General features: G+C 41.1%; 2 protein-coding genes across 7 annotated transcripts; one reads left to right on the top strand and one right to left on the bottom strand.

Moving 5' to 3' along the window:
- Positions 1-1529: 1529 nt before the first annotated feature.
- tcn2 (transcobalamin II) lies at positions 1530-13786 on the bottom strand. 2 transcript variants are annotated; one of them, XM_061986324.2, is made up of 10 exons: positions 13646-13786; positions 11736-11803; positions 11100-11289; positions 9516-9685; positions 6193-6345; positions 4873-5045; positions 2610-2784; positions 2345-2525; positions 2156-2274; positions 1530-1773 (listed from the first exon to the last, which is right to left on the bottom strand). In XM_061986324.2, exons 2-10 carry the CDS (start codon positions 11791-11793, stop codon positions 1712-1714), a joined length of 1281 nt encoding a protein of 426 aa, XP_061842308.1. In that variant the 5' UTR covers positions 11794-11803; positions 13646-13786; the 3' UTR covers positions 1530-1711. The 2 variants fall into 2 exon arrangements, with proteins under 2 accessions (XP_061842308.1, XP_061842307.1); XM_061986323.1 differs by lacking the exon at positions 13646-13786 and adding an exon at positions 12011-12131.
- On the top strand, positions 12369-22113 carry ccdc117 (coiled-coil domain containing 117). Of its 5 annotated transcripts, none has more exons than XM_061986329.2 (6): positions 12369-12643; positions 13079-13195; positions 13273-13320; positions 14164-14394; positions 21184-21330; positions 21412-22113. In XM_061986329.2, the coding sequence occupies exons 2-6, from the start codon at positions 13101-13103 to the stop codon at positions 21641-21643; spliced, it is 753 nt and encodes a 250-aa protein (XP_061842313.1). In that variant the 5' UTR covers positions 12369-12643; positions 13079-13100; the 3' UTR covers positions 21644-22113. The 5 variants fall into 5 exon arrangements, with proteins under 5 accessions (XP_061842313.1, XP_061842310.1, XP_061842312.1 ...); XM_061986328.2 differs by having other exon boundaries at positions 12375-12643; positions 13076-13195; positions 13270-13320; positions 21412-22105; XM_061986327.2 differs by having other exon boundaries at positions 12376-12643; positions 13270-13320; positions 21412-22103.
- Positions 22114-22144: the final 31 nt, after the last annotated feature.

Genomic DNA, 22144 nt, shown 5'->3' on the forward strand with positions numbered 1-22144 from the left:
CAGAGGACAGTATATACATGGAATGATGAAACATGGTAGCAAGCACAACAACAACAAAAACAAAAAACAACGCTATATGATTAACACAAGATAATAGTACTAAAGCAAGCATACACATACATACATACATTCATTCAACCATGCAAAACCCAACAGTAGTCTACCCCACATGAGGCATTAGAGATAGGTGGTTAATAGGTAATATTTCAGGTTTTTTTTGAAGTTGGAGAATGGATACAGCATCTTGAGGCTCTCATTAAGCCGGTTCCATATCTTTGGTCCCCTGCATACAACACTTCGAGCGGTACAATCCAGTAAACGATGTTTCCCTGATATTAGATCTAAGTTACGAGTGTTGTGGACATGCTGGGGATGGTAGATAGCAACCAAGCTACAGAGCCTAAGATTCAGCCTGTAAGTGACTTGATAGGTTAAACAAGCATTTTGATAAATATTGAACTCTTGTCAGTCTTAAGAGATGATAATTATGGAATAGATGTCGAGTGGGGGCATTAAACTTGGACCATGACAGGGCCCGTATGATTTTCTTTTGCATGGATTCTAATTTGTGAAGGTAGGTAGGGAAGGTGTTACACCAGATGACATTACAGTAGTTTAGATGTGGTTCAAAGAGAGTTTTGTATAGGGTGAGTAGAGCATAAAGAGGAAGATAATGACGAAGGTGAAAGAACAGCTCATCATTCACTTGAGCCGTTTGAAGAAAACTATTCGTTCTTGAATGTCACATCTCTATATCTCAGTTAATCGGGCAGTGACAAAGACTACAATCATATCCTTTGTGTGTAACCATTTGTGTTAAAGGTAAGGGAAAAAAAATCCATAAAAGAAAGTCTTCCAACAAATGGTTCGCAACTGCGAATTGGCTCTTGTCCATCCATCCATCCATCCATCTTCTTCCGCTTATCCGAGGTCGGGTCGCGGGGGCAGCAGCCTAAGCAGGGAAGCCCAGACTTCCCTCTCCCCAGCCACTTCGTCCAGCTCCTCCCGGGGGATCCCGAGGCGTTCCCAGGCCAGCCGGGAGAGATAGTCTTCCCAACGTGTCCTGGGTCTTCCCCGTGGCCTTCCCTGTGGCATCCTGACCAGATGCCCGAACCACCTCATCTGGCTCCTCCCGATGTGGCTCTTGTCGTTTACTTAAAAAGTCGTTCAGAAGACTCAATTAAGACAACATCTCTACAGCTCAGTAAAATTGGGCAATGACAATGCCTTCGATCGTATTAATCACACCCCCTTGTGTAAATTAAAAATAAACAATTGCATAAAAAAACGCCTCACAAATGAAGTTTGCAACTGTGAATTGGCTCTCCATCAATCACTTAAAAAGAGCCGTTTACAAGACTCAACTCGTTCATGAATGTTACATCTCTACAGCTCAGTAAATCGGGCAGTGATGAAGCCTTTAATGGTATTGCTGTATTAAACTACCGGTATTTATCAACTATTTTCTAGACATACTGTATTGGTGTAGTTATAGTGTCTTACATGCATGTTTATCGAAAGGCAACACATGGACATTTTCAATTTATTGAACAACCTATAAAAAAAACATTAACACTTCCTTTTTTGCATTGGAAACATTCACAGACTGACCATTTCCGTACAATCATCAGTTACAACAATTAAGAGTTGGAACAAATCAAAGCTGCTTTTAATCCAAATCGATCAGTTTTGATTGATGACGGCGCACTTATCAATAGCTTGTGTTTTTGATAGTGACCTTTTGAGCCATTTCAATTTTGAAATCACCGATACCTGAAACAACACAGAAACAAAACACAGGTGAGACAAGGCTATAGAGATAAATAAATAAGACGTACCTTCATGTACATAATGTATATACCCCCCCATGTTTTGTATATATTGTTTTTCACATCACCTGACATGCGTACTGTGTATATGTACATCATTTATCCATTTTGTAACGTCATTTTTTATATACATGTTACAGGTTATATATATTTTATTATTGAATGTATCAAATGTGATGAATATTTAATGGGCCACAAAGGAAACAAGCCTTTTGGCTTTTTGTGCCATCCATTTGCCTTTTTAAAGCATTACATGGATTCAATTCTTTAAGATGTCAATAAACTTCTCAATCAATCAATCAATCAATGTGTAAGTGTGTTTTCACCTTCAGTGAGAGCAGTGCCATCAGATGAGAGGTGCCAGTATCTACGATCGCTCTGCCTGGCCCGCTCCCCATTCACCACACTTAAAAAGGGTCCCCACAAGCTCGATTCCTTCTCAAACCTGCCACAGATACACTTTTTAGGAACACTGTGAAAACCTCCACGAATCAAATCTGATCTCACAAACTTACGTGAAGCCAACATTTTTCCCCTTGAGGAGTTGGAGGGCCTCTAACAGAGAGCTTCCCTTTGGCACATCCAGGTGGTAAACAGAAGATGTCCCGCTGGTTGGCACCACTTCCAACATCACTGCCACTTTGGTGTCACTGGGAAGAACCTCCACGGGGTCGATGGGCTCAAGAACCAGAGTGTCTGTGTGTGTTAGACGTACACAACATGTGACAATGCAGACACAAGCCCCATATCAGCAGTGGTGGATACCAACACCGTACATACTGTCTTCATTGAGGCAGTCCTTGCTCTGAACTGCCAAGTAGGATTTCTGCAGGAGAGCGGGCAGGAGCTGAGATATGGCCATAGGGTTGTGGTACGTGTTGCCTCGAGCATCCCTCCTCAGGGCCTCCATTGAAGCAGCGCACTCGGACACCAGGCTGCCCATGGCCAGTAAAGCCTGCATGTCATGTTTAAAAGATGCATTATTAGAGTGGATGATCTACAAACATAATGCAACAGAACCTTTAACCATGTTTCTCTCATGATCTCTTTATAATCATGGAAGATGTGTCATGTTGAACACAAATATACGTATAGTTTATATGTAAAACTATTATTTTTGAAGTTTTCTTCCTCCTTTATTTTTCATATGCTGTCTTTTAATATATATTTTGGTATTAATACATAGACCAGAGATATTCAACTAAATTGTTTTGGGGGCCACATTTTCTAGACCGCTGAGGGCCGGGGGGCCGGACTTCTCTCTTCACTAATAGTCTTATTTTGTATATTCCGGACAAGCAGCGCATTTTACCATTAATAACTTTAACTGATACAAAAAAAACTACTTTTAGTATTAGAGATAAAATGGACATACAGTATGTAATGATAAATAATGATGAAATAATGAGTTGATATGCAGTACAATTAGGAGTACTATGTTTGTCTGTATATGTACAGTATGCCAGAGTATGTAAAGATGGGCGTATTTTTTGTTTAATTTTCAATTACTTTTTTTTTTTAGTTTTATAGTTAATTTTTTTCTCTTTACTTTTTTAATGCATGGCATTCACAGTAATTATTATTTCATTAAAAACAAACAAACAAATTATACATTTTGTATACTTTTGTAAAACAATTTTAATAAAGAAATAAACATATAACTGGCATACAAGTCACTGACATTCAAACAACAAAACACTCACCTGTAAGTCTTACATCTAGTTATGATGGGATAACACAAAGGTTATTCTAAGATTTTCTAGCAACCTTTTTAACCCTCTAAGGCCATTTTAGTTAATTATCTGCAAAGCCAAACAGTAAAAGTCCTTTAGTTTTTAAAGGACGTAAAAGATGCACACACACACACATACATGTACATATACATACTATACATACATATATACACATACGTAATACATACATATATATATACATATATATACATATACATATACGCGGGATTGTTTTGTTTTTAAGCATATTCTTTAACATTGCCCTAATGAAGCATTTTCAAGCATATAAATGGCTAAATAAAGTTAAAATAGAATTACAGTACTACAGTAGTATTGGCCACTTGAAGAGACGCCGTGTTCAGTATCATGGCCACTGATTGGCTCAGCCTCTGTCAGGAAAAATGACTACACTGGATTAAAAGAGTGTAAAGATGACTAAAGAGTGTTATTTCATGTCTACAGAGCTCTCATAATGTTTAAAAACATTTTATAAGGTAGTTGACACATTTTTTATTCTCTGCTTTTGAAAATATTTGATTTATAATTAATGTTTCCTTTTATGTGGAAATTAATTATTGTGGTCATGTCAGGAACCAATCAACTGTAAACAAAAAAATGAAACTTCCATCCATCCATTTTCTAATGCTTGTTCCGTTCGGGGTCGCGGGGGTGCTGGAGCCTATCTCAGCTGCATTCGGGCGGAAGACGGGGTACACCCTGGACAAGTCACCACAGATGGGCAGATAACATTCACACTCACATTCACACACTAGGGCCAATCTAGTGTTGCCAATCAACCTATACTCAGGTGCATGTTTTAAATATGAAAATCAAAAATGTGGCCCCCTCAAAAGACCTTTTGATCAGATAATGTCACAGATTTAAATTTGTAAAATAACAAATTTTATGCAAATTAATACTAATTAAAAACTAGCAATTGAAGGGTTGAAATACAATTTCAAAAATCCTACATGTTGGGTATTTTATTTAGGGTTGAAGTTGAGAGATAGATTTGAGGAAAAAAGTAAAAAACCTGTTGTTATGCCCTCTGAAAAATGAAGGACTTATTGTAATATAGAATGTTGCAAGTGAATAGCACGCCCGTGAAAGAATTGGACATTGACATTTAGAAATTTTACAAGAAAACAACCTCTTGGCGAAAATTGGAATTGCATAAGACCACAAAAAATATCCAATAATATAGCAAAAATGTACTAAAAGGACAAAAAAGTCAGTCTTTGTCACTTGAGGGTTAATTGTGATACAGGTAAAATGAAGTTGATTTGATATCACAATGTTTTTCTTCTTACTTGTACGGCAAGGCCTGTGCTGAACTCATTGCCCATGTGACCATCGGGCCTTCGTGATGCCAAAAGCTTTTGCTGGATCTTCATCAGGGCCGCCTCAAGCTCGGCAGTATTGTGCACATAGGAACCAGCATTCTTCACGCATTGCAGGGCCATTGCCGCCATTGCGTAAGTATCTATAAAATACACACAGTGGACATGGAGCGCACAACCTCAAGTGTATGTGATAATGGGGACTAAGACTATTGATGGTGACGATGTACTGTCTCTGCATCCATCCGTTTTCTACCGCTTGTCCCTTTCGGGGTCGCGGGGGGCCAATTTAGTGTTGCCAATCAACCTATCCCCAGGTAGCTGGCGTGCTCGGAGGGAACCCACGCAACCATTTGGAGAACATGCCCGGGGATCGAACTCAGGACCTTCTTATTGTGAGGCACACGCACTAACCCATACTTGCCAACCCTCCCGAATTTTCCGGGAGACTCCCGAAATTCAGCGCCTCTCCCAAAAACCTCCCGGGACAAATATTCTCCCGAAAATCTCCCGATTTTCAGCCGGAGCTGGAGGCCACGCCCCCTCCAGCTCCATGCGGACCTGAGTGAGGACAGCCTTTTTTCACGACGGGAGGACAACAGGGTGACAAGAACTAAATCATCCAGACAAGAGATAAATTGTATTATTATGTTTATCTTACCTAAAAATAAATATATTTATTAATTAAAAAAAAAAAAAAAACTAAATACATTTTTACTATATTTTGCTAAAAACATCAACATTTATTGTATTTTTATTTTTATTTTTTCTGACTCCTTATTACATCCAGGCATTAGAATTATACATTAAAATAAACATATTTGAAATAATTAATTTCAAATTATCATAATAATTCATTTAAAATGACCATATTTAATTATTAAAATAATTGCTTGTTTATCAACAACTTTAGCATTTTATTCATTACATTTTGAAGCTCTCAGAAGCCAAGTTATGTTATATTCCTTAAGATTTATTTATGCAAGTTTGAAGTATCAATTATCTAAACACAGTTTTGTTTGCATATTTTCAGGATGTAGATATATATATATGTATTAAATACTTGACTTGGTGAATTCTAGCTGTCAATATACTCCTCCCCTCTTAACCACGCCCCCAACCACGCCCTGCCCCACCCCCGACCACGCCCCCACCCCCACCTCCCGAAATCGGAGGTCTCAAGGTTGGCAAGTATGCACAACCCCCATTTAAAAATGTGTTATAACAATCTTTAACTGTGTCTTGTATCAATAAAACATATCAGCAAGCACCAAAGAAGGTTTTACCCACCGATGCTCTCGATGTCTCCATGTGTGAAGTGTTCAAGTTCCACTGCCTTGATGAGTTTGTTGGCGACGTGGTTGTTGACCCTGATGCCGCTCACGCACAGCGCGAGCACTCCCAGTGAGTACTGGTAATAGTTGGTCAAAGGGCGTTGGCTGACTGCGTAAAGGAGGAGAAGGCATACTGTAAAAGGATATATTGTAGAGTCATGTGAAAAACTATAAGACACTTCACATGACTGTATAAGAGACGCCATATGGTAGGGATAGTCCACTAAAATGCTTTGGGGCCACATTTCCAGAAAGCTACGGTCCGTTCACTATTAGTTTTATTTTGACACCAGCATCCTCTAGAGTAGATATTTGATTTTTTTGGTCCATTTATTTTGTCAAATTACAGAAACGTTCTGCTGTTTTTAATGGACCTTTTGCAAAAAAGTGTTTTGAACTGAACTCGCGGGCCACCAGTCGAAAAGCCTGAATCATGAAAAAGAGAGGACCTAAAATGGAACCTTAAGGAACAAAACTCGTTTAACTAAATAAGGTGAACCAATGACTACAGCAACACCTTAGTTACATAAATCACATTACAAAAATAATCTGTTACTGCAAAAAAGGAGATGAACGTCTCAATTATGTAAATCACAAGTTGGGACACCAGTGTTCTATGTTTGCTAGCAAGGTTAAAATGTCAATGCAAGGATCTGCCAATGTCCAAGTTCCTCTTTACAATAAGAGCACTGTAGTGTTTTTAGGAATTTGCTGCAAAAATGTTTGCCTCACAAGTTTTGACCTGAACTCGGGGGGCCGGCATGGTGTCATTCCTGGGCTACCGGTTGAATAGCCCTGTGTTTTTTGTTGTTGTTCCAACCAAAAATAGACGATAGAAACACAACAACAATGTAATTTTTTCATGGGACCCAGAATTCCTGTACATCTTGGCTATGTGTTATGTTCAGAATGCTTTTGGAAACAGTTAAAGTACCACTGATAGTCACTCACACACACACAGACTAGGTGTGGTGAAATTTGTTCTCTGCATTTGACCCATCCCCTTGTTCACCCCCTGGGAAGTGAGGGGAGCAGTGAGCAGCAGCGGTGGCCACGCTTGGGAATCATTTGGTGATTAAAGCCCCAATTCCAACCCTTGATACTGAGTGCCAAGCAGGGAGGTAATGGGTCCCTTTTTTTGTAGTCTTTAGTATGACTCGGCCGGGGTTTGAACTCACAACCTCCCAGTCTCAGGGCGGACACTGTAACCACAAGGCCACTGAGCTGGTAACTGGTTACTATTCATGTATTAATAATCGTACTTGACAAGATGGTCAATGACATAAGCAATTACGATAGTTTCTAAGTGAAGTGTGAATTACATTTATATAGCGCTTTTTCTCAAGTGACTCAAAGCGCTTTACATAGTGAAACCCAATATCTAAGTTACATTTAAACCAGTGTGGGTGGCACTGGGAGCAGGTGGGTAAAGTGTCTTGCCCAAGGACACAACGGCAGTGACTAGGATGGCGGAAGCGGGGATCGAACCTGCAACCCTCAAGTTGCTGGCACGGCCGCTCTACCAACCGCGCTATACAGCCCTAAGTGATCAACGTGGTTCTAATTCTCCTGTGCTTTAATGTTGATTGTGCTGTCAGGTAGGACAAACTGACTTGCGTTTATAAAGGAAGCAGTTGAGAAGAAGTATGGAGGGTATATCAATTATTTTCTGAAGGGAGAGGGGAGGGAAGCTATGAATGAAAGAGCTACGGGGGCCAAAGGTGCTGCGTATAGCACCAACAGTTGTCAGCCTCACAATGAGCACGGCTGAAAAGCCAATCTCATATTGCAGCCTGAGAGGCTGCAATATGAGATTGCGGGGGCCCTCATACGCCCCTGCAAAGAGGTTTTGTATGACAGCAGCCTTCTTTTTCTTAAAGTTGGTCCTAAATTTTGCGGTGATTCTTGAAATTTGAAGTCAATTTGACTTAAATCAGAGGGTCTCAAACTCAATTTAACTGGGGGCTGCTGGAGGTAAAGTCTGGGCCATACCAAGTATTCACTTGAGAAAAAGGTTTTAACCATGCAACTAAATCAGTTAACTACTTCTACCAGCAGTTAGAGTGACCCTGAGCTATGGTCGGCCTTAAGTCATTATAAATGTAACATTTTATGTAAAAAAAATATATATATTTTGACATTGTCGCGTTCACCAGGAGATGGTCAGGGACACTTCCGCTTGCTTAAAGGAAGTTGCTCTTTGTGCTCCTTTTGTCAATTGTGTGTTTGTTGTGTTGTAACTACCTCTCTTTGTTTATAATGTATATTTTCTGCTGGATCTACTTTTTATTTTATGCTGCCCTTTTTTTTGCTGCAGCTGTTACATATACTGTAATATTGTACATGGTAATTGGGATTTGTTATATATGTTATATGATAATATGATATAATACAGGGGTAGGGAACCTATGGCTCTAGAGACAGATATGGCTCTTTTAATGACTGCATCTGGCTCTCAGATAAATCTTTGCTGGCATTGCTTAAGTAATGAATGATTCCGCTGGTAATCAGTGTCAAAAATAATGTTCAAAATATAAAACATTCTCATGCATTTTAATCCATCCAACCGTTTCCTACCGCACCTGTTCAAGAAGTGGCATTAATGGTAAAAGTATTTGATCTATTATTGGTTAGCTTCAGAATAACAATGTTATTAAAAAGAATAAGAGACTTATTATACTCTAAAAATGTTGGTCTTATTTAAAAATGCACGCATATAGTTGTATTCAGTGTTTAAAAATATGATATGGCTCTATGGACATACATTTTAAAATATTTGGCTTTCATGGCTCTCTCAGCCAAAAAGGTTAATATTACATATATATTATATTTTATATTGCTACTATGGTACAATTTTAGCCTACTTTATACCTTTTGTTTCCGCCCTCTTTTTGTGCCCTTGTGTGCATTATCCTTTCCATCCTTATCCTTTCCAACCTTTGTAACTGAGCTACTGTGTGGAACAATTTCCCTTGTGGATCATTAAAGTTTGTCTAAGTCTTGTCATTTCCATGTTTGCGCCGTTATTGTATTTAGTGTTGAGTGGAATTCAAGACTGCCATCATTTATTTAACTATTAGGGTGTGTGGTCGAAAAATAACAGCTCAGGAATAGAAAATATACACTATGGTGTCCTAATATTTTCACATACGTGTATGTGAACTCATGGAATGATCTAAAAATGTTATTGTTTTCCACTTTGTCATTCAGTGTTGCAACAGTAACTGGATACACAAGCAGCCATTTGTATGCTCCATTAAAAAGGGATTTCAAACTTACATGAAATGTATTCTTTCTCTTGTTCCAGCTCCTTCTTGAGGTGCGTCAGCAGCGTCTCAATCTTGTCACCGACGGTGAAGGTGATTGTGTTGAGGTCATAGCACGAGGATTTCAAGGCCAGAGTGTATAACGCCAAGCTCCCAACCACAGGGTGGCTGTCGGAGAGAAGGCTGGGGAACACAAAGTTCATGGCAATGAGGTTGAGGGTAGAAGATCAGCCCAATATTTAGTTTCAGTAGACATTGGCACAAAAATACTGGCATAAATGCTCTAATTTAAAACAACATGGTTTGATTTTGCTAAAATACCGTCGTCAAACTCAAGGCCCGGGAGCCACATAGGGCCTACAAAATAATGTGTCAATACGGCATTTAATTTTTCTAAATATAATTAAGGTTTGACAAAATAATGGAATACATGGAATACATGGAAATTAAGTTCTTAACTCTATATTATTTGAAACAATGAGCTATTCCAAGCTTTTATTTTTGTCATTGAAACCCGTTTCAAATTAAATTCTACATTAGCCGAACAAAAGCATGTTTTCCATCAGTTTGCTGGTATTAAAGAATATAAAGAATTACACGAAGGGGTAATTGTGTAATAGGGATGACACAATATGAACATTTCACAACACGGCTATTGTGACCAAAAGTATGACGGTTTTGCTGAATGTGCTCAAAAATTACTTATAAACGCACACACACACACTGAAATCTCTTAACCAAGTTTTATTTCTAAAACCTTAATGTGATTTGTTTTCATGCTTGTTTTGAAGCTAGCCAGAAAATGTGCTTCTCAAGGAAAAGAGCAGAATCACTAAGATGTTTAAGGTGAGGTAACTAATCACGGTTTTACGTTTTTTTTAAACCCAATGGTAGCCGTTACATTCATATTTTATAATAATTAGTGCCTCCAGGATTTTGCTAGGTTTTGTTTTAGGGATTGTTGCAGCCTAAAATGGAAAAACAACCTTCAACTTGATAATGCAAGAAAGTGGAAATTAAACTTTTTTTTTTACCACGTAAGCATTAATTGACACGTATATTGCACAACACAGCAGCAACGGAACCAATGTTGCAATAGTGGTAAGTAGAAAACTGTGATTTAATCATTGGATTTATTGCATTAAGTATTGTGACGTGACATATTTAGACACACACGTGTCACTAATTTAGATGACTGGACCAGAGGAGATGGCGAAAAAAAAAAATAAGTTTCTAGAAAAAGTGACATCATTGAACCCACTGAGTCTGTATGTCGTGCTGTTTCGAAAATAAAGAAAAACGAAAAAAAGACGTCTCGTTCTTCCTTTTATCAAGACGTTACGACTAATTCCCCGACAAAAAGTGCATGCAAAGGTAGATAAAATTGCTGCACGCTGGCTCATATTTCAAATTCAGCTAATGCCAACCAAAAACTACATCAGGAGGTTGCCTACAGCCACTGCTGTTATTTTCAATGTCTTTTTACCTGGCGGTATTTATAGTTATTTGCTGTTGTACATGATTCTAGATAGAGGCATTAATTTAAACATTTGTGGTAAGCAAAATTCCAACAATTTTGTGTTTTTACTTTAATTACCTTTGAATGTTGTTGTGTAAACTATTTTTCAGTCTATTCAAGTGTTGCTCCTCTTTTGGAAGGTTGTGGGTATCTGACAGTCGTAACGCCAGGTGGACACTGGGATTAGGGAGCTCGTCCTGTCCCTCTAGGGATCGAAGAAGATCTTTATTCAAAGAAAGCAGCAGCTCACGGTTTGATCCAGAAGTATCTGTGTTGAAAAGATGGAAAAACAAGTATCTCAGAAAACATTCATAACAGCAGCTCTGCTGAAATCAACATCAACATGAAGCAAGGTCAGAACTGCCTTATCAGCAGAAATAACAGTGGGAAACAAAGATATAAGGAATGTCCTTTTTTTTTTAAGGGAATTAGTCATTTATGCATACATGTTATCAGAGATAATTCAATCTTGTCAAACTGATTTGTTCAAACTACAAATCTCTAATGGTTCATTGTAGAGAGGCTGAACAACAAATAATTGCAAAATCTAAAAATGTCCGGAACAAGTGACTACATTTGTTTGTAACCTGGACTCTTTCCAGAGGTCAGACAATTCTGATAAACTCTTTAGGTCAGTCTGGTCTTCAGTAATTAAACAAACGGTAATAAAACGTTTTCCATTACTTATTCACATTTTAAGACATTTATACTTACCACAAGGTAAACAAGAGGCAAACGCCAGCAGTCCGGAAAGAAAAGCAAGATGATACATTCTGGATTACCTTAAGAAAACAAAAAGGAATATAAAAAGTAAAAAAATAATAAAAGTGGTTAGAATACATAATTGGATGTTCAACGGAGAATAAAAATGTTCAGGAGAAATAAATTCCATCCTTTGCGAAACTATAGTTAGTGACGTCATTTGAGCATATGACAAAATAATCAACGTTTGTGATCGGTTTTTAACATTAAAGCGTCATGTCCGTTACCTCTTGACAACGTCAGCCCAGTCCCGTAGTGAGGCAAGAACAGTCGTCACCAGGCAAGGACAATAACGCTTAAAAATTCCTTGTCACATGACCTGGCATTTGACATGGCTGCGCTCCGCCCATACAGGAAGCTACTACCAAACACCCATAAACTAGCTGGACGTTATTAAATACTCTACATTACAAAGCGATATCTTGTTCTTAACTCTTCAGTGTATTATTGGTTGAGTTGGAATACTAATGGAGAAAGAAAAACAACATTTTTGTCACACTTAATGTTCCACTCTTGGCAGGCTTTAAGACAACTCCAACTCCCAGGGTGCTTTGCGTGTTCTAGAACATTAGCAACTCTTCCGGTGCATATACATTACAAAGCGATATCTTGTTCTTAACTCTTCAGTGTATTATTGGTTGCGTTGGAATACTAATGGAGAAAGAAAAACAACATTTTTGTCACACTTAATGTTCCACTCTAGGCAGGCTTTAAGACAACTCCAACTCCCAGGGTGCTTTGCGTGTTCTAGAACATTAGCAACTCTTCCGGTGCATGTCACTCTTTGCTATCCTTAAATCCACTCTGCTTTATAAACAGTTCATTCTGCGGGGACCAAGCGTTTGAGGGCTCGTTATTAGGTTAGTAAGATTGTTCTTGTTTAGTCTGTTATCTTGCTATCTCAATGTGATTTACAACGTAAGAGAGTAGAGAGCTAGCAAAAGAAAACAACAGTCCAAATGAACACGAAGGGGCAGGGCAGATGCACGGCTTATTTTACCAGCCACCCTCACAAAGTTGCTATTTAGCTCCTAGCAAAGATACTATTTCAAGTTATCTGCGTCATGTTCCAATATTAGCCTGCAGTGGTGTAGTTTTCATGCGACAAAGCGAGAGTTGTATTGACAAATGTATGACTTGTTGTTGTTTACCACACTCCAAAGTTGCATAAATGTCCACTAAGCGCCTCAAAACAGGATATGTAATTATATGTCCATGTTTCCCCTCACACATGCCTTTTAAAATAATAACCTGGCCGACTGGACCATAATGCATCACTTGGGGCCCACAAGCAGTCAGGTGGGTTTGCTAGCTACCATGTACACATTTTCTGGGCCCACAAGCCTACCCGAATTTGATCTTGGACATCCTAGTGCATCTGACCACCTGCAGAAGGGAGCAATGTCAAGCAAGTAAGGATTATTTGAGTTCTTTTCATTTCATTAACAACTTTCTGAAATCTGCAATAATTGTTTGTGTCTCTCAGCAGTTGGGAGGCGAGATGCCTGAGAAAGCACAGGAGGAGAGTGGATGATGAGTAAGTAAGAAAAATACTTACCGTATTTTTCGGACTATAAGTCGCACCGGCCGAAAATGCCCAATAAAGAAGGAAAAAAACATGTACGTCGCACTGGAGTATAAAGCATTTTTGGGGGAAATGTATTTGATAAAATCTAACACCAAGAATAGACATTTGAAAGGCAATTTAAGATAAATAAAGAATAGTGAACAACAGGCTGAATAAGTGTACGTTATATGACGCACAAATAACCAACTGAGAATGTGCCTGGTATGTTAACGCAACACATCATGGTAAGAGTCATTCAAATAACTATAACATATAAAACATGCTATACGTTTACCAAACAATCTGTCACTCCCGATCGCTAAATCCCATGAAATCTTCCTCCCCGGTGTCGCCTCTGGTATGTCCTTTCTTTCTGCTGCTCGATTGCCGTTCTCTGCTGCATATTTCACTACGTCCAGCTTGTAATCTGCAGTATATGATTTCCTTTTCGGTGCCGTTTTTGTTCAGTCCTTCTCAGTTTTTATAAGTTACTGCCAATGTTGATGACCCACAATGCACTTCTGCCATGACCCTCCCCCGCCAAATTCTTATTAGTTGACGTGTGAGTGACGATTGCTGACGTGTGTGTGACGATTGCTGCCATTTGCTTTGTCTCTTACGCGAATGAGATAAATAATATTATTTGATATTTTACGGTAATGTGTTCATAATTTCACACATAAGTCGTTCCGGAGTATATGTCGCACCCACGGGCAAACTATGAAAAAAACTGCGACTTATAATCCGAAAAATACGGTACTCAACATGTTGTTAGAATGAGTCCTGAATTTCCTTTTTTTTGTAACCTCTCAGAGGTTGTCTTGCCAAAAGAAGGAGATTAACAGTGGAGAATGAACTGGACATTTCACCGGACTGGCCTGCGGCAAAGAGCGGTCCTGCTTTGTGTACACCACAAGCCAACCGTGCTCCTCCACAGCCTTGTCCAACACCTTACACCCTGACTTCACTGCCGTCATCCTCTGCTGTGTCCTCCTGCATGGAAGTAGAGGCCGCTCAGAGGAAGCTTCAAGAGATTGAAAACAGGTATGCAATTTAGCGACTTAACACTCAAAACGCAATACGGGTTGTACACAATCTATTCTTTGACGCTGATCGACATCCAGTTACATAGTTTACACCAGGGCTATTCAACTGGTGGCCTGGGAATGACGCCCATACTGGCCCCCCGAGTTCAGTTCAAAACTTGGGAAACTAACATTTTTACAGCACATTTCTAAAAACAAAAGAGTGCACTTATTGTATAGATGAACTTGGACCACTGTAAACACATTGGTAGATCCTTGCTATGACATTTTAACACTGGGGTCTAAACTTGTGATTTACATAACTGAGGCGTTCCTCAAGGCACCCCTTTAAGTCCTCTCCTTTTTTGTACTGTGATTTATGTAACTAAGGTGTTGCTGTAGCTCGTTTACTTCAGATGCAGTCGGTAGTCATGTGTTGAACGTCTTTAATTATACTAGTGGTGTTCCTCAAGGTTATATTTTAGTTCCTCTCATTTTCGTAATTTGGGCCTGTTCAGTTCACTTTTTTGCAGCAGTTACTGAAAAACACTAAAGTGCTGCCATCGAGATGATCTTTGACTAGCTTTTTTGCGGAAGTTCCCTAAAAACTGCAGTGCCCTCCTGTAACTCTAAAAAACTAAATAGTCCAACATTTAAATGTCTACTGTAGATGATGCTGGTTATGTAGAATATACAAGATAAGACTAATAGTGAAGGAAGAAGTCCAGCATCCTTGTCCTTACCTTTCCAGAAATGTGGCCTCAAAAACATCCATCCATCCATTTTCTACCGCTTGTCCCTTTCGGGCTCGCGGGGGGTGCTGGAGCCTATCTCAGCTACAATCGGGCGGAAGGCGGGGTACACCCTGGACAAGTCGCCACCTGTTGAATAGCCCAGTTTTACAGTAACATTAAAAAAACATGGAAAATAAAAATAATCTGTTCCAGGTTCTGAAACTCCCGCTACCCTAAAACTCTACTGTTGATGCTCTTCCATAGGTAAAACTAGTCATTTCAAAGTACTATGAGGTACTATCTCTAGTAGCAGGTCAGCCAGGGTTCCAAGTGTGCCATAGTGGACACTTAGTGATGGAGCAGTCTTTGTAGAATTTCAGGATACACAGTTAGAAATGATAAGAATCAACGCATGTAATTAACTTACCAAGGTGCTGTGCGTTGGTTCTTGAAGATGCAGTATGACACTCAAGTTGGCACGTCCCTGCAGTGGTCCATTTTTCATTCTCATCTTGAATAAAACTGGTCAATCTCCATTATTAAGATGTCTTACCCATTCATTTTGGTTTAATCCCCGAAAAAAAAAAAGTGACTGTTTTCAAAACCACTAAAATTGTCCCTAATATTGTCTGTACGGTATAAGTACAAGTTAGGAGTCCTTCAGGTCGTGTGTGGCTGCAGCGGTAATATCAGAACCTCTTCCAGGTGCATGCAGGCTGTGTGACAGATGTAAGAGGCTAGTCCCCTGAACTTTTTCATCCTTATAAAATGTCTAAATGGGCTTTTTGGGAATCCTTCACCTGCCTAAAAAATGCTGACTTATCCCATCGCGCAGACATGGCAGCAAGAGAAAGGCAACTCATTGACCAGGATCTACGGGCCCACAAACAATCGCTGTATGCTATATTTAGGGTAATGTCAAAACTGTCTTTACATGAACTGACTACTCTTTGCTTCTGGCATTAGTGACACAAATACTAACTTGTTACTCAGTATGATATCGCATGCTAACACCAGCTAGTTAACATGACGCAAAGAATAGAAGCACATGTATAACATGTTTTACTTAAACACTAAAATAAAGTTGCAATTGAGGCAGCAAATTAATCAAAACTAATCAAATACACACGTCAACAACTCCAAAACGCACTCCCAAGCATGTCTCCAAAACATGTAGAGATGCAGTTTTAAAATCCTGCCTATATTTAAAAAATAAAATAAAATCTTACCACAAAATGTCTTTTCAGCAATTATTAATGTTGTGATCTTCTTCAGCCACTTAGTGATTGCATTTACAGTATTGCTGTTTATTGGTTCCGAATATGAACGCGATAAATTCATTTCCACAAAGCAGGAATTATTAATTTGGAATATATTTTTACAGCTAGAGCATGAAAAACGTTTTACTACCTTCTAAATATAATTTTCAACATAATGAGAGCCCTCTGGACACGAAATAACACCCCTTAGTCACCTTTACACTCTTTCAATCCAATATACACCCATTCTTATTTTTCCATTCCTATTTGCAGCACCTCTCAAGCTCCATCAGGTTGGATGAGAAGCATTGGTTTTTATCCAGGATGTCTCTGTACATTGCTGCATTAATCTTAGTCTAGTCAGGGAGGTGACCAAGAACCCAATGGTCACTCTGTCTGAGCTACAGCATTCCTCTGTGGAGAGAGGAGATCCTTCCAGAAGGACAACCATCTCTGCATCCACCAATCAGGCCTATATGGTATAGTGGCCAGACGGAAGCAATTTCCTTGTAAAATTGGCCAAAATGCATCTGAAGACTCCATGAGAAACAATATTCTCTGGTCTGATGAGACAAATATTGAGAATGCCAGGCGTCATGTTTAGAAGAAACCAGGCACCGCTCATCACCAGGCCAATACCATCCCGACAGGGAAGCATGATGGTGGCAGCATCATGCTCTGGGGATGTTTTTCAGTGGCAAGAACTGTTCAGTTCACTTTCAGTTTACTGTGAAACTAGTCAGGATAGAGATTGATTGTACAGATATGGTGTTGTTTCTGCTGGGCAAGTATGCCTAACGCGCCTTGAGTCAGCTGCAGGGTCATCAGCCGGGGACCACCGATCATTGGAGTTTCGCTCTCTTTAACCCCGGAACGCCTCCTGGTGGCGGAGCGGTGGCAGGGACGTCTCCCTGCCACCCCCTGCAGCTGCCCCATCTTATTGCCTCGACCCCCTCCTCCTCAGCCACAACCAGAAGCTTCCCTTTTCTGCTTCCTCAGCAAGGGCCTTAGCTTTCCTTTGAAGCTTAGCCCCAGTCGTTCCCACATCTCGGAGCAGCCTTATAGATGATGTGCCGACGAAGCCCCGACAGCCTACTTCCACAGGGTAGATGGTAGTGGACCAGCCTGCCTCTCTGCACTCAGCAGCCAGATCTGCATACTTGGCTGCTTTGTGCTCGTAGGCTGCTTGGATTCCCTCCTCCCAGGGGATGGTGAGCTCGATCAGTATGGCTGACTTGGTAACAGCAGACCATAGCACGATGTCTGGGCGGAGTGAAGTGGTGGTGATTTCACGGGGGAACTGGAGCTGTTTGCCGATGTCAGCCTTCATACTCCAGTCCCTTGCCAGAGAGAGGAAACTGCGGGGGCCTCGTCGGCTGGTGTGTACTTTGCCTTCCCCTGGCCTCACAAACATGACAGGAAGTTGCTTGGCTATGGGCTGGCTGTTGGCCTCTTGTCTACTGCTCTCCAGGACTTCGGCCAGTTTCCTCAGGACTTGATCATGCCGCCATCTGTAGCGACCCTGTGTCAGCGCGATCTTGCAGCCTGATAGCAAGTGCTGCAGGCTGGCGTTGGGAGCACCACACAGGGGACAGCTCTCCTCCTGGCCGAACCACTGGTGGAGGTTTCTAGGGCATGGTAAGGTGTCATAGGTTGCCCTGAGTAGGAAGCTGAGTCTGGCTTGTGGCATCTTCCATAGGTCGGCCCAGCTGATGGGTCTGCTGATGGTACCTTCCCAAGTGGTCCATCTTCCTTGGCGACCTTGAGACACGGCCTTGATGGTATATTGCTCCTGGTTTGCCCTTGAGACCTCCTCCACAACCATGGCTCTGCGTTCCCTCTTTGTGGCCTTGGACCAGAGGCGTGAAGAATCACCCCAGCCAAGCCCCGCTCTCCCTACTTGCACCCTGCCAACTATCTCTTGGTGTTGGAGCCTGCCAATGGCCTTGGCGACCTCTGGCCCTGCTTGCCACTTCCGGCCTGTTCGGGTGGGTACACGTGCATTCCTCACTGTAGGATCTGAGGATTCTTCAAGCTCAAGGACCAGTCTGGCCTTCTCTTGCTTATAGCCCAGGGTGATGGACTGGATCGGCAGATGCAGCAAAGTTGCCCCAAATAAGCCATTGTCGGAGAAGCAACGCGGTAGGCCCAGCCACTTTCGGATGTAGGAGTTGGCTAGTCTGTCCAACCCGTTGACTGTTGAGGATGGAATCTCGCACATCTTCAGTGGCCACATAACCCTTTGGTACAGTGTGAAGTTGTAACACCACAACTTGTACTTTCCGGGGAGCTGGCTCTTGTTGATACTCGCTAGGCCTTCTGAGAGTTGTTTCCGTGCTGCCTTGCCTGCGTGCTTGTCCGACAGGTCCGCATTGTACTGCCTCCCCAAGCTTTGGATGGACTGGTTGACCAGTAGAGGGATTTGCTCACCTCCTGCAACAAAGATGGTTTTGTCGCTCCTGGTGCCTTTGCGCAAGGAGAGGCTTCGTGACTTGGAGGGTTTTATCTTCATCCGTGCCCATGTCACTAGCTCATCCAGCCTCTTCAGACACCTTCTCGTGCATGGGGCTGTTTGCAGCACCACAGTGACATCGTACATGTAGCTTCGGAGTGGTGGAAGCCTCTGCCCTGTCTGCAGCCTCATTCCTCCTACAGTCTGGCGGGCTCCACGGAGGATGATTTCAAAAGCTGCGACAAAGAGGACTGGGGAGATGGAACACCTCATGGCGATGCCTACTTCCAGACGCTGCCATCCTGTTGTAAAATCCTGGAGGCTGAAACATCTGGAAGTCCCTGAAGTAGCTGGTTACCAGGTTGATGATGGAAACAGGGACGTGGAAGAACTCCAATGCAAACTGGATGAGTTTGTGCGGGACAGAACCATAAGCGTTGGCAAGGTCAACCCACACCACGTGGAGGTCGCTCTTCTCCTGCTTGGCCCTCTGGATCTGTGCCCAAATCATTGAAGAATGCTCCACGCATCCTGGAAAACCTGGTACTCCTGCTTTCTGGCAGCTGGTGTCAATATAGCCGTTCTCCGTGAGGTAAGAGGTTAGTCTCTTGGACATGACTGCAAAGAAGATCTTTCCCTCGACATTCAACAGAGCAATGCTCCTGAATTGACTGATGTTATGGGACTCCTGTTCCTTCGGAATAAACACCGCCACAGCTCTTTGCCACTCCGACGGAATGAGTAGATTCTTCCATGATGTACTCATTAGCTTCCACAAGCATTTCAGCACTTGGGGGCAGTTCTTGTATAGCTTGTAGGGGATTCCGTTAGGCCCAGGAGCTGATGCTGACCTCGCTTTCTTGACGACTGCTCTTACCTCGCTCAGTCGAGGAGGGCAGCTGTCAAACTGCGTGGTTGGAGGAGGGACGTATCCTGGTGAACCTAACGGATCGTTCCTCTTTGAGTCGCTGTATTGGCCCCTGATGTACTGAGAGAAAGATTAATGCAGCAATGTACAGAGACATCCTGGATGAAAATCAATACTTCCCATCCAACCTGATGGAGCTTGAGAGGTGAGGTAAAGAGGAATGGACGAAGAGGAACGGGCAAAACTGCCCAAAAATAGGTGTGTGAGGCATATTTATATAGCGCTTTTTCTCTAGAGACCTAAAGCGCTTTATATTGTGAAACCCAGTATCTACAATTTAAGCTATATTTAAACCAGTCTGAGGGCCACTGGGAGCAAGGGTATCGTGTCTTGCCTAAGAACACAACGGCAGTGACGAGGATGGCAGAAGCTGGAATTTAACCTGGAACTCTCAAGCTGCTGGCACTGCCGCTCTACCAACTGAGAAACGCCATACCCAAGCTTGTGGCATCATATTCAAAAAGACTTGAGGCTGTAATTGCTGCCAAAGGTGCATCAACAAAGTATTGAGCAAAAGCTGGGAATACATGTGTACATGTGATTTTATTAAAAAAATTCAAAATGAAAAACAAAACAAAAAACTTCACCTTGTCATTATGGGGTGTTATCTGTAGAATTTTGAGAACAGAAAATAATGTATTCCATTTTGGAATTAGGCTGTAACATAACAAAATGTGGAAAAAATGAAGCGCTGTGAATACTTTCCAAATGCGCTATAGTAATACTGACTGAGGCTGAGCCAATCAGTGGCCACGATACTGAACAGCTTGGCTGATTGGTTTGGGCTCCTTGAGTGGCCATTACTATTGTAAGATTTAAAAAAAAAATTGTGTTCATTTAGCCATTTTTATAATTGAAATTCTTAACTTATGACCCCAAAAATTGTAGAATATGCTTTAAAAATATCTTAAAAATATCTGATGTGGTGAAGCTGCAATGTGCAAGAGATCAGAATCAGAATCAGAATCAGCTTTATTGTCATTACGCAAGGTAACGAGATTGAGGCCATTCCATACAGTGCGATGTGTGCATGCTAGAAAAACAATGTGCAAATATATAAAAATATAAAAAATTTAGAAGTGCAATGATGACTATATTGCCATTTTTTACAAATTAAATATTCATGTTACTTGAGTTGCAGGTATAGCAACAGTAGACTGCATTAATACTTTATCATTTCTGTAAAAAAAATCAGTTATTCTAAACACATATTCTTCTGTTTATCATGTTCTTTTATATTGTTTAAAAAAGGTTGTTTAGCTGAAAAGTAATTTTTCAAAGTACCTAATTTAGAGCTGTGATAATACTATCAGAATCTCATGCCTAACCACGGCTGTAGTGGTTGTATCATCTTAGCAATATTATACCAATTATTGTAAACTCAATGTGTCACGTAAGAACATAATTAAGATGACTATGATCTGTCATTGGACAGAATAACGCTGGAGGATGACGACGAGGATGAAGATCTTGACGTGGAGCCGGCCCAAAGAAGGCCGGTGCTGGTCATCTCCGACAGTCTAAAGGAAGGCCTGCAGCGCGGCATCACAGACATCCTCCCCCACACAGTAGCTCAATCTGTGTATGTTCTTGAAAAAACGCTCTTGAAATATTTGCCAAACACGTTGGTCCACATTCATTCTGTTCTCCTTTATACGTTTAGGAGCCAGTCCTGCATGGAGCTGGTGTTGTGGCGGCCACCAGAAGACCCCTTTTGTCGCAGACTAAGAGGTTCCATACAGAAACAAAGGAAACAGACAGTCTCCAGACATCCTCCTACTCCGTGCCCCTCTCCCACCCCTCACAGTCCCCTCACTGCGCTTGCAGACACACACTCTCATCTCTACAACTTTCCAGTCGCACAGAGCTGTGGAGAGGAGGACATGGAAATGTAAGAGTGCAACTGGCTGCCCGGACTTGTTTGGACATGTCACTCTTGGTACTAAATTGGTCACTTGGAATTGTTGCCTTCAACCTTAGCTTCAGTCACTTTTGGTTACATGACTATAATCCCAGAATGAAGTAACACCCTGACCTGGTATATTCATGTAACCCACTTTCAGCTTGTTTCACCATAGAAAAATCAGCTTCAGCTTTGAGTACTAATCAATATAAACATTTGCCAAAGCCTGGTTGACGTTGCACTAATATGCTGTTTCTGAGTAGGTGTTTCTTGTTAATCAGCAACTCATTTTTGTACCATTTTGCCATTGTTATTCCTCCGTGTTCATAAATGCTATTGTGCATGGCTTTGTTCAAGAGCGGTATTTGTTGTGGTTGAAAGACAATCTTTCTATATTTCTTAGCAAGTGTGCAATCAAAACGCTTTGAAGAATTTGTAAAGTATTCGAAAGACACCTTGATTATTTTCAAACGTGTTCCCTTTGTATTTGTTT

The sequence above is a fragment of the Nerophis lumbriciformis genome, linkage group LG12 (genome assembly GCF_033978685.3).
Source record: "Nerophis lumbriciformis linkage group LG12, RoL_Nlum_v2.1, whole genome shotgun sequence".
NCBI classification, from domain to species: Eukaryota; Metazoa; Chordata; class Actinopteri; order Syngnathiformes; family Syngnathidae; genus Nerophis; species Nerophis lumbriciformis.